This window comes from Musca domestica, unplaced genomic scaffold (assembly GCF_030504385.1).
Source record: "Musca domestica strain aabys unplaced genomic scaffold, Musca_domestica.polishedcontigs.V.1.1 49, whole genome shotgun sequence".
Lineage (NCBI taxonomy): Eukaryota > Metazoa > Arthropoda > Insecta > Diptera > Muscidae > Musca > Musca domestica.
The window spans coordinates 3,887,444-3,906,933 of NW_026712344.1; the positions used below are offsets into that span (position 1 = coordinate 3,887,444).

The following is a 19,490-nucleotide window of genomic DNA, read 5'->3' on the forward strand; positions in this document are numbered from 1 at the left end:
TGGCGTGTATTGGTTCATGGTAAAAATCTGCTTGGACTGACGCTTCAAACGTGGTGTGTCATTAAGCGATGTGACATCTCTGTCAAAAGTTATGGCGTTGCCAGATGGGTCCGTCGAATATGGGCTACCCTGTACATCACTGGAATTTGAAGTAACGTTTCTGGATATATGAAATCCTTTTAACTATAACGAATGGATCCTTCAAGACATTTGAAAAAAAAAATGAAGCGAGGAACCTCATTTAGTAACCATTCTTGGGTGGCGTGTGTTGAGTCCTGTTGGAATGTCCAAGGTCTGCTGCCAAAATGTTTGCGTGCCGAGGTCTTTAATACACCCTCCAGAATATTTTCGCTATAATATTCGACATTTTTTCGATTAATACGAGCGGAGAGCGACCATCGGCTGTTATGGCGGCCCATACCATCACCATGGCCGACGCTTGAGTTCTGGTGGCCAAACGAAGTTGCACATTTTCAGCTGACTTCATTGGCAAGAAAACACGATCATTTTGTTTGTCTACAAACAGCTGGACAACGAATGTTTTCTCTTCGGAGAAAACCAAATTCGTCACTTCACCACTTTCGGTCAAGCGAAGAAAGTCTTTAGCTCTTTTGAGTCTATTTTCTTTGTGTTACGGTGTAAGTTCTTACACTTTTTGGAATTTTAATGGCGGGTTTCTATCAAGTCGCTTTTGTCCTTTTCGAACCATTTCTGCTGATGTTGCTGTTTTCTTCCGCTTCCTTGACATCGGTCTACGCTACCAGTATCACGGTAACGAGCCACTTGTGGTTTTCCAGCCAAATATAAAGAAATCTCACGAATAACTTTTTTTTCTGGAAAATTCTTACCAAAATGCTTTGGTACGCTTGTAAACAATATAATGAGCTGTCACTGGAATATTTTTAACAGCTGTCGGGCGATTGGCTTAGAAATGACGGCAGTCTGAAGTTGGTTGCATTTTTTTCATCTCACCCTGTACATTATTTTATAGTGAACTTATAAGTGCAATAGCAAGTGCCCGCTACTTCGTTAGCGAAAATTCGACCTTAACATTTTAGATTCGTTCCACCAATTCATTTTAGTACTCAAAATTCACAATTTGTTCAATGTCTCTTGGACAACACTTCTAAACAAAATTTCATACACCTAACTAACTTTTAAGCTGCACCAGTTCGACAACACTTTATTCATATTCAAGTTTTTTTTACTTTTCAAAAAGTCTTCGAAATCCTTCGTTTTGAAGTTTACCGAGCCGGATATTAGTAGTACCATTGCACAATGGACCCACATCCAACTTTTCTGGGCAAATCAATTTCAACGTCTTTTCATAATAAAAATGTATCACCACCATATCAAAATGCTAGAAAGCAGCAGTGACCTCATCATCAAATTTCAGGATTCAAGCTCTATTCATTCACTCAACGGAAAAATTTAGTACCAATTAGTACTTTTCAGCAGTGACATTCATACATAATTGCAGGATTTCAGCTCTATGCATTTAGCTAATCAAGTTTAGTAGCATTTAGTACTTTTCGAACAATTATTGAACTCTTCATATCTCAACCTCAGTTACCAACAGTGACCTTAACATTAAATTTCAGGATTTCAGCTCTGTAATTTCCCCTATTAGAAAATAAAGTACCATTTAGTACAATTGCAGTACGCATATCCAAAAGTAGCTTCTTCTCCCTACTACAGGCGCCAACAGCTCTACTACAGCTCTATTTAGTATTATTTATGCCTTTGTGAAAAATTATAGTACGCTTTTTTTAAAATCATCTCCATATCCCAATTCCAGATAACAACAGAGACCTCGACATCAAAAATTCGGGATTCCTATTCTATCGCTTCACCCAATACCCAATTTAGTATCACTTATTGTTTTTTAAACAATTATAGTACATATTTCCAATACCACCTTCATATCTTAGCCACAGAAGACATCAATAGTGACATCCATACCAAATTTCAGGATTTCAGGCTATATTATTATTTTTCGTACAATTATTGTACACATTTCCAATACCACCTCATTCCCAGATGCCCACAGCAATCCAAATATCAAATTTTCGAATTATATCCCTATCCCTTCCCCCAATACCAAATATAGTACCATTTCTTACTTTTCGTACAATTATAGTACACATTTCCGAGACCACCTCCGTATGTCCAGACAACACATGAACAGCGACGGTAGTACCAAATTTCAGCGACGGTAGTGACCCAATACAAAATTGTTCCAAATAGAGGGTTAGATGAAAAAACTGTCAACAACTTAAGACTGCTGTCATTTCTAAGCCACTCGTCCGAAATCTGTTAAAATTTTTCCAGTGACAGCTCAGTATATTGTTTACAAGCTTACAAAAGCATTTTCGTGAGAATTTTCCAAAACCAAATTTATCATGATGGGATTCAAGAGTGATAGTGTGATTTCTTTATTTTTGGCTGGAAAACCACAAGTGGCTATCGTTAGAGCACACCAGCATTTAAATGTGAATAAATCTTTTGTGTCTCGTATTATCGCTCGTTACCGTGATACTAGCAGCGTAGCCCGACGTCACGGAAGAAAACAGCCCCATCAGCAGAAATGGTTCGAAAAGTAAAGAAGCGACTTGATCGAAACCCGTGTCGCAGTGACCGAAAAATGGCTCGTGAGCTGAACATATCGCAATATTCCATTCGAGAAATGTTGACAAATGAGCTAGGGGTAACGCCATTGAAATACCAAAAAGTGCAAGAACTTACACCGCAGTAGAAAGAAAATAGACTCAAAAGAGTAGTAAAGAGTTGCTTCGCTTGGCCGAAAGTGGTGAACCGCTGAATTTGGTTTTCTCCGATGAGAAAACATTCGTTTTACAGCAGTTTGTAAACACACAAAATGATCGTGTTTACTTGCGAAAGAGGTCAGCTGAAAATGTGCAGCTTGGGTTGGCCACCAGAACTCAAGCGCCGGCCATGGTGATGGTGTGGGCCGCCATAACAGCCGATGGTCGCTCTCCGCTCGTACTAATCGACCGTGACATCAAAATAAATTGCTAATATTATCGCGAAAATATTCTGGAGGGTGTATTAAAGCCTTGGGCACGCATATATTTCGGTCGCAGACCTTGGACATTCCAACAGAACTCCGCAACATCGCACTCAACACGCGCCACCCAAGAATGGTTACAAAATTAGATTCCTCGCTTCATTTCCAGCGCACAATGGCCACCAAAATTTCCGGATACCAATCCGCTGGACTATTGTGTCTGAAGTATGTTGGAAAGCAAGGTTGGCACTAAAATAATACAAAAGTGTCGATCACCTCAAACAAGCGTTTCGCCGGGAATGGGCCAAAATACCGCAGAGCAACATTCGGGCAGCTTGTGACGGTTTCATTGGCCGTTTGAAGGCCATAATTCGTGTCAAAGATGACCAATTCGAACAAATCTAAACTTATTCTAACATTTTTTGCTTTCTTTCAATAAAATTTAAAAAAAGTCTAAAAACTACGTTTGAAAAATATACAGGCGATGAATATTCATTGGTCCACTCCTTTACCTTTGACTTTGTTTTAGTTTTTTTGACTCGCCCTGTATAGTACAACTTAGAACTTTTCGTACACTTGTTGTACACATTTCTAAAACCATCACCATATCTCAATTCCAGATACCAACAAAGACTTCAATATCAAATTTGAGGATTTTGGACATATACCTTACCCCAACACTGAATTTAGTACATATTTCCAAAACCACCCCCATATCTCAATTCCAGATACCAATATAAACCTTAATATATAACCTGAGGATTCCAACCTAATCATTGCACTAAATTCCAAATTTTATACCATTTAGTACTTTTCGTACAAATATTGTACACATTTTCAAAACCACCACCAAAACTCAACCACCACCAATACCATCACTAATCTAGACATCAAAATTCAGAATTTTATCACTATCCCGTCACCCAATACCAACTATAGTACCATTTCGTGCTTTTCGTTCAATTATAGTACACATTTCCGAAACCACCTCCATTTGTCCTGGCTGCCTAATATCAAATTTTGCCAAATATAGTACAATTTAGTATTTTTCGTTCACTTTTAGTACACATTTCCAAAACCACCTCTTTTTCACAAACCCACATAGTAGTCAAACTTATTTTCCAATCATGATTTTTACAACTTGACCTTAACATTCGATTCTCCTAAAACCCTTTGATACAGCTATCCTTCACTTCATCAGTGGCTCTTATTCTAAATTTCAGAATTCTCCGATTGTCCAATACAAAATATTGAATTTTTATAACATTTTAGTACTTTATGTACCCATTTAATATGAATTTCGAAAAACCCTTCATTACCACATGCCTGCGCACCGAGAGTGGCACTCGTGCAAAATTTCAAGATTGTAGCATCAGCCGCTTTCTACAGCCGTTATTTCTAGTCAGTGTGTAAGTCCTCTACTGTTTTTTGTATATATTAATAGTCATATGCTGAGAGTAAATTTCTGTCCGCCAAATAACCCAAAAAAATTGTTAATAACCAATTATAAGAAATGGCGATATCGCTGTCGAAGACGAAGGAATAGGTTGCCACATACAGGGTAAGATGAAAAAACTGCAACCAACTTTAGACTGCTGTAATCTCTAATTTGGTTTTCTCCGATGAGAAAACATTCGTTGCCCAGCAGTTTGTAAACAAACAAAATGATCGTGTTGACTTGCCAAAGAGGTGCACCTTCGGTTGGCCACTAGAACTCAAGCGCCGGCCATGGTGATGGTGTGGGCCGCCATAACAGCCGATGGTCGCTCTCCGCTCGTATTAATCGACAGTGGCATCAGAATAAATGCGCGAATATTACGCGAAAATATTCTGGAGGGTGTATTAAATCCTTGAGCCGCAGACCTTGGACATTCCAACAGAACTCAGCACCAAGAATGTTTACAAAATGAGGATCCTCGCTTCATTTCCAGCGCACAATGGCCACCAAAATCTCCGGATACCAATCCGTTGGACTATTGTGTCTGCAGTATGTTGCAAAGCAAGGTTTGCACAAAAAAATACCAAAGTGTCGATCACCTCAAGCAAGCGCTTCGCCGGGAATGGGCCAAAATACCGCAGAGCAACATTTGGGCAGCTTGTGACGGTTTCATTGGCCGTTTGTAGGCCATAATTCGTGCCAAAGGTGACCAATTCGAACAAATCCAAACTTATTCTAAAATTTGATTGTATTTCCGATATTTTTTGCTTTCATTCAATAAAATTTAAAAAAAGTCTAAAAATTATTGCGTTTGACTTTGTTTCAGTTTTTTTATCTCGCCCTGTATATTAATGGCCATATGCTGCGGATAAATTTTTGTCCGCCAAATAACCAAAAAATGTTAATAACCAATTATAAGAAATGGCGATATCGCTGTCTTAGACAAAACAATAGGTTGGCACATAATTTATTGAGAATAAAATGCGTAAATTCCAGCGCAAACTCCGCTAAAGATGTTATTTACCATTTTATGGTAATCTGAAAATTTGTTTGGAGATCGAGATTAAATGATTCGCTTTACAACAAACCCACTTTCATAATGAATAGAAGACTTATTCTTCCGAAAAGTTTGGGAGCAAAAATGTTTCTTTTGTAATGGGTAACTAGTAACTAAAAAGCTGGTTAGGAACTCATTAATTTTTTCCTCACTATAGTTTCTTGTATTAATATATTACATAATTAATAAAATTATATTAATTAAAACTCGTTTGGTAAATAAAAACTTGTTTGATTCCAGAACAACAGCAGAATATTATACTTTTATCCTTTGTCTAACAAAATAAATTTGAAACCATATATCATGCCGCTAGATATACATATTTGTTGTAAACATATATATATATATATATATTTTTTTTTTTTTTTTTTGTAGCACACACATATCCACATAATATTGTTGTTTGGCACTCGTTTTTGTTGTAGCTGCCTTCCAGTCTTTTAATTTTCAATGGGAATTTATGCACATCATCCAATTTAATTGAATGAAAATATTGTTGTATCAGCAGAATTCATTCGTGTTGTTTTTGTATTTAAAGTCGCAAATGCCTGTTATTCCGACAAGGAAGGCCTGCAACGTGTGTGTGTGTGTATGTAATAGTGCATATATGCCTGAATATCCATTGGTCCACTCCTTTACCGGCATCGCGGCCTGATGGCATCGTTATTCTTGCGTGTTGTAATTCATTATGCACCACAGCAACAGCTACAGCAATAACAACTTTAGTTTTCAGTGTAAATCCTTCTCACATTCAGTGTTAAGGCCTGTAGAGTTACTCCGTTTTCGTTTTTTTTTTCGGAGGAGGGGATGCAATGAAAAATATTCTTCTTCAAAATAAAAATAAAAATATTGCTGGTTCGCCTCTTTTAGCAGAGGAACATCTTTTTCATTCAAAAGAATGTGCATAAAAATGAATTTATATTATTCGCAATAGCTGCTGCTGCTGCTGGTACTCATAATTGTTAGGACGGACCTCTGCTCGAAAAGGTTCCACCTCCTTACACGGGACAACAACCACCGCACATATTCCAAAAATAATGAATGAATGAACGCTTGAGTGGTTATGATGGTGGAAATCTGCACATGTGTTGAATTTCACTGGGAAATGAAAAGTGGACTTGTCTCGTTGGCTGAGGTTGTGTTGCCACTGCCGCAACTGCTGGTTCGATGATGAAAAAGGTCATTGCGAGACAGTGGCTGGGTATTTTATCCTTTGCAGATTTTTATAAAATCCCTTGTGGTTCTTAACACTCTGTGTGTTAACTGGCTGACCGGACGCGGCATATATTCTCGCGTCTATCTATGTTCATCTCCACTCGACCCATTGCCAATTTATTCATCCATTCATTCGTTTGCCGCAATTGTAATTATGTTCGTTGTGTATACGCCATGGGCTACTGTTACTAAGAGGGGGGTTTTGTGCGCTACACCGTAGGGAATGTACTCTAGGGATCGAATAACATGTATAGGTCTTCAATGGCAAAAAAAAATATTTGACAGTCCTTCTATGGCTAGACATCCATTTAAACATACCTTTACAGGTCTTCAATGCCTAGAAGGCCTTGTCAGTTCTTCAATGGCTAAAATGACCTTTTCAAGTCTTCTAGAACTGGAAGGCCTTTTAACAGTTCTTCTATGGTCTTCTTCAAGTCTTCTATACAGGCCTTTTGCAGGTCTAGAGGGTGTTTTCTTCTGTGTCTAAAAGACCTTTGACAGGGCTAGAAAGTCTAACAGATCTTACATGCCTAGAAGGACTTTTACAGATCTTCTGTGGCTAGAAAGTCTTTCACAGAAGATTTTTTACAGTTCTTCTATAGTTAGAAGGCCTTTTACAGGACTTTTATGGTTAGAAGACCCTGTATAGCTTTTCTATTGCTAGAAGGCCTTTTACAGGTTTTCTATAGCTATAAGGCGTTGTACGGGTCTTCTATGGCTGGAAGGCTATTTAGAGGTCTTCTACGGTCTTCGATGCCTAGAAGACTTTGGCTAGAGGAACATTTTCAGGTCTTGTATGGCTAGAAGACCTTTTTCAAGTATTTAATGGCTAGTAGAAATTGTACGCGCCTTCTAAGGCTACAAGGCGTTTTTTTTTTTTCAAATTTTTAAAGATCTTCCATGGCAACGGGACCTTTTACAAATCTTCCATGGCTAACAAGCTTTTTCAGGTCTCCTATGGCTAGATAACTTTTTTCAGGCCTTCCAGGGATAGAGGGCCTTCTATGACTAGAAGGCCTTTAACAGGTCTTCCATGCCTTGTAGGCCCTTTACATGAATGAAGAGAAGGCGTTTTACAGGTCTTCTATGGCTGGAAAGCAATTTACAGGTCTTTTATGGTTTTCGATGGCTAGAAGATTTTGCCACTTCTAGAGGAACTTTTTCAGATCTTGTATGGCTAGAAGACCTTTTTCAAGTATTTAATGGCTAGTAGAAATTCTACGCGCCTTCTAAGGCTAGAAGGCCTTTTTTCAAATTTTTACCGATCTTCCATGGCAACGCGACCTTTTACAAGTCTTCCATGGCTAACAGGCTTTTTCAGGTCTCATATGGCTAGATAACTTTTTTCAGGCCTTCCAGGGATAGAAGACCTTCTGTGACTAGAAGGCCTTTAACAGGTCTTCCATGCCTTATAGGCCTTTTACATGAATGAATAGAAGGCCTTTTACCGGTCTAGAGGGTGTTTTCTTCTAGGGCTAGAAGGTCTTTCACGAAGACTTTTTACAGTACTTCTATGGTTAAAAGGCCTTTTACAAGTCTTTTATGATTAGAAGACCCTATACAGTTTTTCTATGGCTGGAAGGCGTTTACAGGTCTTCTATGTCTGGAAGGCAATTTACTGGTCTTCTACGGTTTTCGATGGCTAGAAGGTTTTGCCACTTCGTCAATATCTACAGTCATGGCTAGTAGAATTTCTACGCGTCTTCTAATGCTAGAAGGCCTTTTTCAAAGTTTTACAGGTCTTCCGTGGCAAGTAGACCTTTTACAGGTCTTCCATGGCTAGAAGGCCTTTTCAGGTCTGCTATGGCTAGATAACTTTTTTCAGGTCTTCCAGGGATAGAAGGCCTTCTATGACTAGAAGACCTTTTAGTGGTCTTCCATGGCTATTAGGTCTTTTAGAGGTCTTCTATGGTTAGTAGGCTTTTTGCAGGTTTTCCTGCAGGGCAAAAGGCCTCTTACAGGTCTCCTATGGCTAGAAGGCCTTTCACAGGTCTTCTATAGCCAGAAGGTCTTTTTACGGCTCTTCTATGCCTAGAAGGCCTTGTACAGGTCTTCTATGAGAAGAAGGTGTTTTAAAGGTCTTCCAGGGCTAGATGCCTTTCAAATGTCTTCCGGGGCTAGAACGCCTTCTACAGGTCCTTTTTTGCTAAAAGGCCTTGTGCAAGTCTTCTATGGCTAGAAGGCATCTATGCTTTGGATTCCTTTCACAGGTCTTATATGACTCTTCACGTGACTTCCATGGTTAGCACACATTTTACAGATATTCTATGACTGGAACACCTTTCACAGGTTTTCTATGTCTAGAAGATTTTTACTTGGCTAGAAGGCAATTTACAGGTCTTTTATGCAAGAAGACCTTTTACAAATCTTCATAGGTAGAAAATCTTCTCTATGGCTCGTTGACCGTTTATAAGTTGTCAATGTCTTCAAGGGTTAAAAATATTTTACAGATGTTCTATAGCCAGAAGATTTTCCGCTAGTATCCTATCGGTAGTTTTTTTGTAAATATATTTTTTATTCTTATAGAACATCGTTCATTTTATTTTCCTTCTGAAAATCCATAGCATATATCACTATTCGTAGTGATTCTTTATTCCTTTCCATAAATGCCTCTGGTATGTCATTTTTTCCATTGCTTTTAAGCTCGAAATGACAACATAAATCAAAAACGAAAAAAATGTTTTTATTTTCATTTTACAAACACAAAAAATCCATGTCAAATGGTGGAATTCATTCGCCTCTATAATTTAAACAGACATCAAATGTGTGAGATCCTTCCGAGTTCGTCAAACACTGCATGCATCCTCCCAAATGCCCTTACAGGATGTACTATGTCGGGCGTTTAACTGTCAGTGTTGAGAATTTATTTTAACATCTGTGTCGACCATCCGCAACAACACTGCGAATTTTCAGTTGCATTCGAATTGCTTCCGTTTATATCAATTTTTATGAATTTTTGTATTTCGTATTTTCTTGTAGGGATAATTCCCACTTTTACTGTATGATGTTAAATATATTATTCACAGAGTTATGTAAATTTTGAAACGGTGTGTCTTGAATGAATTTTGTGGGTATGTAACTTTGTTAATGAAGATGTTATAATTAATGGGAGAAGAAAGGGTTTTATTATTTAAATCACATCAATTCGGAATTTTGTTTTGAATATGCGGGAAATGTAAGTGTTGTATTTGAATTATTAGTTATGAATATCTTAAAATAAGCAGTAATATACAGGGTGAGATAAAAAAAAAACTGCAACAAAGTCAAAGGGCATAATTTTTACCTTTTTTAAATTTCGGAAATGGCGTTAAATTTTAGAATATGTTTAGATGTGTTTGAATTGGTCACCTTTGGCACGAATTATGGCCTTCAAACGGCCAATGAAACCGTAGCACGCTGTCCGAATGTTGCTCTGTTTTCGCCCATTCCCGGCGAAGCGCTTGCTTGAGGTGATCGACACTTTGGTATTTTTAGTGCCATCCTTGCTTTATCAAAATACTCCAGACACAATAGTCCAACGTTTTGGTATCCGGAGAAATGAAGCTAGGAACATCATTTTGTAACCATTCTTGGGTGGCGCGTGCTGAGTGCGATGGTGCTGAGTCCTGTTGGAATGTCCAACGTCTGCGGCCAGAATGTTTGCGTGCCCAAGATTTTAATACACCCTCCAGAATATTTTTGCGAAAATATTCGGCATTTATTCGGCCGCGGTCGATTAATACGATAAATACGATATGGTGGCCCACACCATTACCATGAGGTGATCGACACTTTGGTATTTTTTGTGCCAACCTTACTTTCCAAAATACTCCAGATACAATAGTCCAACGGATTGGTATCCGGAGATTTTTGTGGCCACTGTGTGCTGGAAATGAAGCGAGGAACCTCATTTTGTAACAATTCTTGTGTGGCGTGTGCTGAGTCCTGTTGAAATGTCCAAGGTAGGCGGCCAAAATGTTTGCATGCCCAAGGCTTTAATACACCCTCCAGAATATTTTCGCGATAATATTCGCCATTTATTCTGATGCCACGGTCGATTAATACGATAAATACGATATGGCGGCCCACACCAACACCATGGCCAGCGCTTGAGTTCTGGTGGCCAACCAAAGGTGCATATTTTAAGCTGACCTCTTTGGCATGTAAACACGATCATTTTGTTTGGTTACAAACTGCTGGACATCGAATTTTTCCTCATCGGAGAAAACCAAATTCGACAGTTCACAACTTTCTAAGCCAATCGTCCGACAGCTGGAAATGTAGCCATGTAGGCCCACGTTTTCATATAGCCCCCATATAACGGTACCTCCCTATATTCGGTATTTTGATGATCTTAGGGACATTTTTCACCGGCATTGTTTCAAATTTGGTATTTGAAGTTCAAAATGGATACTACACCCTAAGACAGAAAATTGTCTGTGCAGGTCCACGTCTTCGTATAGCCCCCATATAACGGTACCTCCCTATATTCGGTATTTTGATAATTTTAGCGACATTATTCACCGGAATTGTTTCAAAATTGTTATTTGAAGTTCGTAATGAATACTACAGTCTGTGACAGAAAATTGTCTGTGCGGGTCCAGGTCTTCGTATAGGCCCCATATATCAGTACCTCCCCATATTCGGTATTTTGACGATTTTAGGTACAATACCCACCGAAATTGTTTGAAATGTGGTATTTGAAGTTCGTAATGGATGCTACAGCCTGTGACAGAAAATTGTCCACGCTGGTCCAGGTCTTTGCACAGCTCCAATTTAACGGCACCTCCTTATATACGATATTTTGATGATTTTAGCTACATTATTCACCGTTTATTTCAAGTTTCCAATTTGAATATGGTAATGGCTTATGACAAACAATGCCTATGTATGTCCACGTCGTATAGACCCCAATATAACGGCTATATTCGGTATTTTTAAAATTTTAACAGAATTTTTTGAATATTTTATTTTTTAAAAATTTTTAAATTCGTTGCAAATGGTGGAGGGTATTAAAAGTTCGGCCCGGCCGAACTTAGTGCTTTTTAACTTGTTTTTTGGAAAATTCTCACATAAATGCTTCTGTACGCTTGTAAAGAATATAATGAGCAGTCACTGGAATAATTTTAACAGCTGTCGGACGATTGGCTTAGAAATGACAGCAGTCTGAAGTTTGTTGTAGTTTTTTTTTATCTCACCTTGTATTTAGTACTCTTTGTTCACTTGTAGTACCCATTTCCAAAAACACCACTTTGTCATGAACCAAGCTCCAACAGGTTTCCCAACACCAAAATTTGAAAACGCCATCCTCAGTTCAGTTCATCGTAAATCAAACTGTTCCAAATTTAGTACCATTTAGGACAGATCACAAACACATTTCCAAAACCACCTTGCTAGATCAAACTATCTTCCCAACTCATACCGATTTTAAAGTTATTAGTTCTATCCGTTCACCAAATGCTACAGTTTTTGACGTTTAGTACAATTTTAAAACTTTTCGTAATCTCCAAGTTTGAATTTCCAAAAACCATTTGAAGCATCTATCCTGCTATCCATCAACGACTCTCATTCCAAATATCAGAATTCTAGCTCATTTCGTTTGTCCAATATAAGTATATTTCATAGTTTTTTAATACAGTACGTTCTCACTTATTTCCCAGTCACCATCAAGCCATCTTCAGCAATGTATTCTTACATGCATTGGATGCACTTTAGATGCAAGTTTGAAAAAATCAGTCGGTTTTGCCGACTGATGTATACCTTCAACCAATGTTCGATTATTTAAATATATTTTGACTTTTGTTATCGTAAGGGGTCAATCTCTATGGAATAGGTTCCGAATGAATGTTCCAATTACGTGCATTTCGTATTGGACCCAAAGAAATATGATATAAATATTGCGACGAGCCAGGTTTGGACTGTATCGACTGCTTCCTTCACTTTATATAGAGATGTGCTATTTTTTTAGAAAATGTTAAAAGTGTGCCGGATGTTCCACATATAGTCGAACGGAGTATTCCATATTTATACCTCATCAAATACAGATAAAAACTAGTAAGCAAAGGCCATAGTCGTGCGGGGCCGAACATGTGGTACCCTTCAACACTGCAATGTTAGAAGCCTCCTTATGTCCAAATCCATATTGGAAGACTTCGCTTTTGAAATTAGGATTTTGACTAGGGACATTTGCCCAATATTTATGCACTCTGACGGGCTGTTACTTGTTGTGATCCATTTTACAGCTAAATATAATCCAATGGTCATCCAAAATGCTAGAATTCTTCCCTGTCCTTAACTCTCTTCACAGGCGTGTCGATTGGCTTTAATTGTGTGATCGGAAAAACATTTCTGTTTTTGGTTAATTTGAAACCCTAAATATTTTGCAATAATCTCCAAAAGCAAGAATACCCCCTGTACCTCCAAATTTGGACTCATCTATATGATTTGCTTGTCTACGATATTTGGCTATATTCGTCAACGAAATCAGCATAAAAAAGCCAGAAGTTCGCCTTTTGTGTATTCCGGGTATCGCCTGTAAGTAATGCTGGTATTTTTTTCACACAAAATTAGTGGTCCGTTGTATCCGCTGTCCTAAACTCTGACTTTATGCGAGATTTCGTGTCCTTTGGTTTCTATTTGTAACCTTTATAACGGCTGCAAAATCAGGAAATTTTTTAGTTGTTGGTCCATTTCAACCCCTAATATATTACGGACATCTTTGACGATATTTGCAATACTTATATAATTTCCCCAACCTGTGTTGTAAAGTGGAAAAAAATTACAAAATATTATAAATCAAATTGAAAAAATCGCATGCGATAAAAAATATGAAAAAATAAAAAATATGTCACAAAATACTACAACATCTATATTAACATCATTATTGGTATGCGATTTTTGTGCGATTTTCTTAGGTTTTATTCTTTTATGCCAAGAGGGCATTCTGAATTGACATCACTTGTCAAAATTTGTCCAGCCATTCTTGAGATATAAGCATTCTAGCTAACATCCCCTTCCTTTCTATATATACATTGTAAATATTTCGCTATATATATCCGATATATTTACCGTAGGCATCTACGTAACGGTCAGAATTGACCTGTTCGTCAATTTTTGATTTCACCGGGATTAAAAATATTCGCGATTTAATAGAAAATTTGACTTTTATTTAACAAAAATGTTATGGTCTATTTCACCCACTAAATATTACCCGATGACCATCAAAATTAGAAGGCTTCTGCCCAGGCCTAAGCTCCAGCCCCATGCTAAATTCCGCTTCGATTGGTCTATAATTGCAACCTATAGAGCAATTGCAAAATCAGGCAATTTTTCAGTATTTGGTCCATTTCAACCCCTAAATGTTATGCGATCATCTCCAAAAGAAATAGGGTTCTATTCTGACCCTAGACCCACCTCCATTCTAAATTTCGTAAGGATCGGACTATAATTGCGACCTGTAGAGTGATTACAAATTAACATTGACAGACGGAAGGACGGACATACATAGCTAGATCGACTCAGCTCGGCGAGATAGGAAGATCCATATATACTTTCCTGTCTGGGAAACCAACATTTCGAGGTGTTACATAGTTTTTGGGCCAATCAAACTTATAATACCCCAACACATAGTGTCGTAGGGTATAAATATTGGTATGGGCAAAATTACAAAAAAATCGAAAATTTCTATCAAATTTTATACGAAATAATAAATTCCATATTCATCTCAGGTTTCTGGTTGAGATAAATATACTTGTCTCGTAAGTTATGGTAGATAAAAGTATTGGAAATTGCGACCCTTGTTGTGGGTGAGGTACAAGAAGGGGTTCGCTGATATATATCATCTTCACAACAGATCTTGTGTTACCAAAAATGTTTGTATGTGTGAAATTTGAAGAGAGTTGGATGCTTATTGCGCTTTTGGTTTTTTGTTTTAAATCTTCAACCCAAAAGAAATAGTCCGATCCCTACCATTTTTATAACATATCTTGTGTTGATTAAAATATTAAGATATGCCAAGTCTGAGTGGAATCGAATGTTATTTTCGTGTTTTATGAGCTTCATGGATATTTAAAATTTTGACCCTTTGGAGGGGAGGTACAAGAAGAACTGGACCGATATATTCCTTCATCGCAACAAACCTTGGGTTAATATAAATATTGTGATGTGTGTAATATAAAGAGAACCGGATGCCTCTTTCGGCGTTTATGACCGTTTTGGTTATTTCAAATTTTGGCCCTTTTGTGGGGGGAGGTATTGGAAGGAATGGACCGATCTCTGCCATCTTTATAGTATATCTTGTGTTGAATGAAATATTGAGATGTGCCTAGTCTGAGTGATATCGGATGTTATTTTCGCGTTTTATGAGCTTTATGGTTGTGTAATTTGAAGACAATCGGACTCTTACATGACATTTTATAAGACTTATAATTATTCCAAATTTTGACCCCTTGTGGCCTAGAACTGATGCAAAGTTGGAACAAAATCTGAATATCCTTTCTCTTTATGTGCAGTAAATTATTTTCTTTGAAAATATTGACATTTTGTGGTGGAGGTACCAGAAGGAGTCGACCCATATTGTCCATCTATGAACTCAATCTAAGTTTGACAATAATATTACGATGTACCAAGTTTGAATCAAATCGGATACTGCCTTCTAGACTTATCGTGCTCACCAGACAGACACACGGGCCGACATCGTTAGATCGACTCCAAATGTCCTGAAACGGATTTTGGTCCAAAGAGACCTAAGGTCTAAAACCATTATTTCGACCAGGCACGTTTTGGTCGTATCAAATGATATCAAATGATTATGGGGTCCCCCCATAATTTTAAATTTTTCTCTTTGACTCCAATAATACCAAATCTAGTTTCACTTAGTTTTCTGTTTGTTTGCAAACAAAAACAAAAAAAAGTTATCTCCTCCATCAACTTTTAATATATTTTATGTAAAAGTTGTTCTTTTTTTTCTGAAAGTTTATTTAAATTTTCATTAGAGTTTATTATCTTGGCATTCCACATTTACTACATCATTTGTTTTAATACGTTTTCATGTTATCTTCATCTGTTATTTTTTTTTTTCCTTTACATTCTATTTTCAGGAAGAGTTGTCTAACAAATGGGCAGAAATGGCTGGTGAATTATCACAACTTTTGGCTACTGAATTGCAAATACCTGAAGAAGATCAGCCCATACCTTTCGATTCTGCCTCGGATGTGCCCATCGATGATCAAAAGTAGGTCAATTTACCTTTTGAGAAAAAAAAATGCAAAACCAAACACACACACACACATACAAACGTGATTTGCACAAATGGATAAGTATATTTGTTGAATGTTACAAACAAGTAGAAACAAGTAAAAAAGCTGTAAGTTCGGCCGGGCCGAACTTTTAATACCCTCCAGCATCTGGTACAAATTTGGCAATTTCAAAAAAAAAAAAAACAAGTAAGCAAAGGCTACAGTCGAGCGTGGCCGACCGTTAAATACCCTACAACACTATAATAAACGATACAGTTTATATAGTCGAGATACTCGGAAGAATTCCACAAGATATTGTGACAAATAATAAAAGAAAACCATCAGGTTCTGTTCTCTAATTTTCGAATAATAGCAACTTAAACTAATTTGCTTATTTCCAATTTATTGGTAAATGTTGCACGTAAATGGTCTTCCTAGATCTGGAACCAATATTTCCCAAAGACCTATAATCTCTCAAAAGTGGCAAAAGATTAACATTTATTATTTGTTTTTGACTGAAATGCATCTATATGAGATACAAACATTTGACTATAATCTTCAACGAAATCAGCGTTAAAGAAATAGTCAGAAGTGCGTCTTTCCTGTATTTGTGAATTCTCCAAAAAGTCACTGGAATTTTTGTCTACATAAGTTGGCAAACTATTTCGCACATTGAATATTTTTGGATGGCCATCCAAAACTGCTTAGCCTTTGCAATGACCGGTAACCCACATTCAAATGTGCGTGAGGATCGGGCGATAATTACGACCTGCTGATTATTTTGCAGTTTTGTTGGTCCATTTCAACCGCTAAATATATGGCGATCATCTCCAAAAAGAGTAGGCTTCTATTCTGACCCTCATTTTATCCCCATGCTAAATTTCGTAAGAATCGGGCCATAAATGCGATCTGTATATGATATCCTGATATCCTAACTACTTAGTTTTGTTAGCTGTAGAAATATTACCAAATGTTTAATTCAAAATGAAAATATGCCAAAAATATGACAAAATTGAAAAAATATGAGAATATTTTACAAAATCAATATTTTCATCTTTAGAGAGATATTTTTATGCGATTTTTTAGACATTTTTCCTTTTCTGCCAAGAGGCTATTCTGAATTAATGAGAACTGTCGAAATCAGTTCAGCCGTTCTCGACATATAAGAAACCTTTCAAGCATATCTTCTTTGATAGACATATATATCGCACCTATTTTGCTATATATCCGATTTGTTGAATGTTAAGATCAATGTAAAGGTCAGAAGTAACCTTGTGATGGCTTTGTGATTTCGCTGGGATTTAAAATATTCACGGTTTAATGAAAAAGTTTGAATTTTTTCAACACAAAAGATATGGTATATTTTACCCGCTAAATATTATCCGATGACTACCCAAATTAGTAGGCTTCTTCCCCGCCCTAAACTCTAGCTACATGCGAAGTTCCCCGTCGATTGGTCTATAATTGCGACCTGTATAGCTACTGCAAAATCCGACATTTTTTCAGTTTTTGGTCCATTTCAACCCCTAAACATTTGGCGATCATTTCCAAAAGAAATAGGCTTTTATTCTGACCTTAACCCCACCTTCGTGCAAAATTTCGTAAGGATCGGGCCATAATTGCGACCTGTAGAGTGATTACAAATTAACATGGACAGACGGACAGACGGACGGACGGACATACATAGCTAGATCGACTCAGCTCGTCGAGCTAGGAAGATCCATATATACTTTCCTATGTGGGAAATCAATATTTCGAGGTGTTACATAATTTTTGGCCCAATCAAACTTATAATACCCCCAACACATAGTGTTGTAGGGTATAAAAATAAATAAAATCCGTTAAAAATTCTGTTAAAATCTTAAAAATACCAAATGCCTATACGACGACGTGGACCTGCATAGGCAACTTTTGTCATAAGTTTTTACAATATTTAATTGCGAAACTTGAAGAAAAATCTGTTTATAATGTAGCTAAAATCATCAAAATACGGAATATAGGGGGTACGGAATATATGGGGGCTATACGAAGACGTGGACCTGCACATACAATTTTCTGGCATCGGCTGAAGTATTCATTTCGAACTTCACATGCGAAATTTGAAACAATCCCGGTAAATAATGTCGCTAAAATCATCAAAATATCGAATATCGGGGGGTACGGTATATGGGTGCTATACGAAGACTTAGATCTACATCGCCGATTTTCTGTTTTATGCTGCAGTATCTATTACGAACTTCAAATACCAAATTTGGAACGATTCCGTTAAATAATGTCGCGAAAATCATCAAAATACTGAATATAGGGGGGTTCCGTTATATGGGGGCTATATAAAGACGTGGTCCTATATGGCTAATTTTTTGACTGAGGATGTTGTATCCATTACGAACTTCAAATGCCAAATTTGAAACAATTCCGGTGAATAATGTCGCTAAAATCATCAAAATACCGAATATCGGGAAGTACCGTTATATGGGGGCCTTATGATAACTTGGACCTACATGGCCCATTTACGAACTTAACCTGCCTACTAGCAAAATATACATGTGTGCAAAATTTTAGCCTTCTATCTCAATTTGTTCGAAAGATAGCGTGATTACAACAGACAGTCAGACAGACAGACAGACAGTCAGACAGACAGACACACAGACAGACAGACGGACATGGCTAAATCGTCTTAGAATTTTACGCTGATCAAGAATATATATATACTTTGTTGGGTCTGACATGAGTATTTCGGGGAGTTACAAACGGAATGACAAAATTAATATACCCTCCATAGTATGGTGGAGGGTATAAAAAATTGGCAAAAAAAGTTGTGGCAACAGTTGCAGTTAGGAGTGGGAGTGTAACACATATTGGACAGTAGGAGAGCAACTAAATTCAGGCACGAGGAAATTTTTAACTTAGCATCTAACATTTATCAGTACTTCTTACTACATAAAAAGTTTTTATACGTTTTTATTATTATTTTTTTTTAATGTTTCCAAAAAAAGTATTTTTTTTTCTATGTGCTGCCGTCATACATTTTGGAACTACTGTACCCTTCTTCAAATTTTTAGTTTATTTTCATCGTCAAAGAATACAGTTTTTTCTTCTTTTTGTTGCTTTCCTGGCTTTCTACTTACTGCTGCTGCCGGTGGGCAGAACAAATAAAACTCAATGCAGATAGAAATTTCTATATAATTAAACATTATTTTCCTTTTTGGTCGAACGAGTCCGTTTGACCTAATTTGAAATTTGTTTGTTATTGAAATTGAAATGTTCTCTACCAAATCAATTGCAATTTATTTGCAGGTTTCTTTCTGTTGGTATTTTTTTAAGTAAATTTTTGCAACTTTTTCTGCGTAGAATTTAATTGGCTTTTCGTAATGCTGCAGTTATGGTAATAATAAAAGTTACTTTCCAGCAACAATTTTCATTATAAATCGAGTTAAGGAACCCAAGTCTCACGAAATAAGAAATTATTTTATGACGACGTTAAATCGATAAGTTACTTTCATAACGACGTTAATTAATCCAATTCGATAAATGAGT

The 19,490-nt window shown here is 37.1% G+C and overlaps 1 protein-coding gene across 1 annotated transcript in view; it reads left to right on the forward strand.

Annotated features, from left to right (window-relative positions):
* The window catches only part of LOC101888435 (protein timeless homolog), a 697,464-nt gene that overhangs the window by 137,605 nt on the left and 540,369 nt on the right, over positions 1–19,490 (forward strand). The window contains exon 9 of the mRNA XM_059128021.1: positions 15,816–15,949. Coding sequence (XP_058984004.1) covers positions 15,816–15,949 — 134 coding nt within the window. The remainder of the gene's footprint in view (positions 1–15,815; positions 15,950–19,490) is intronic.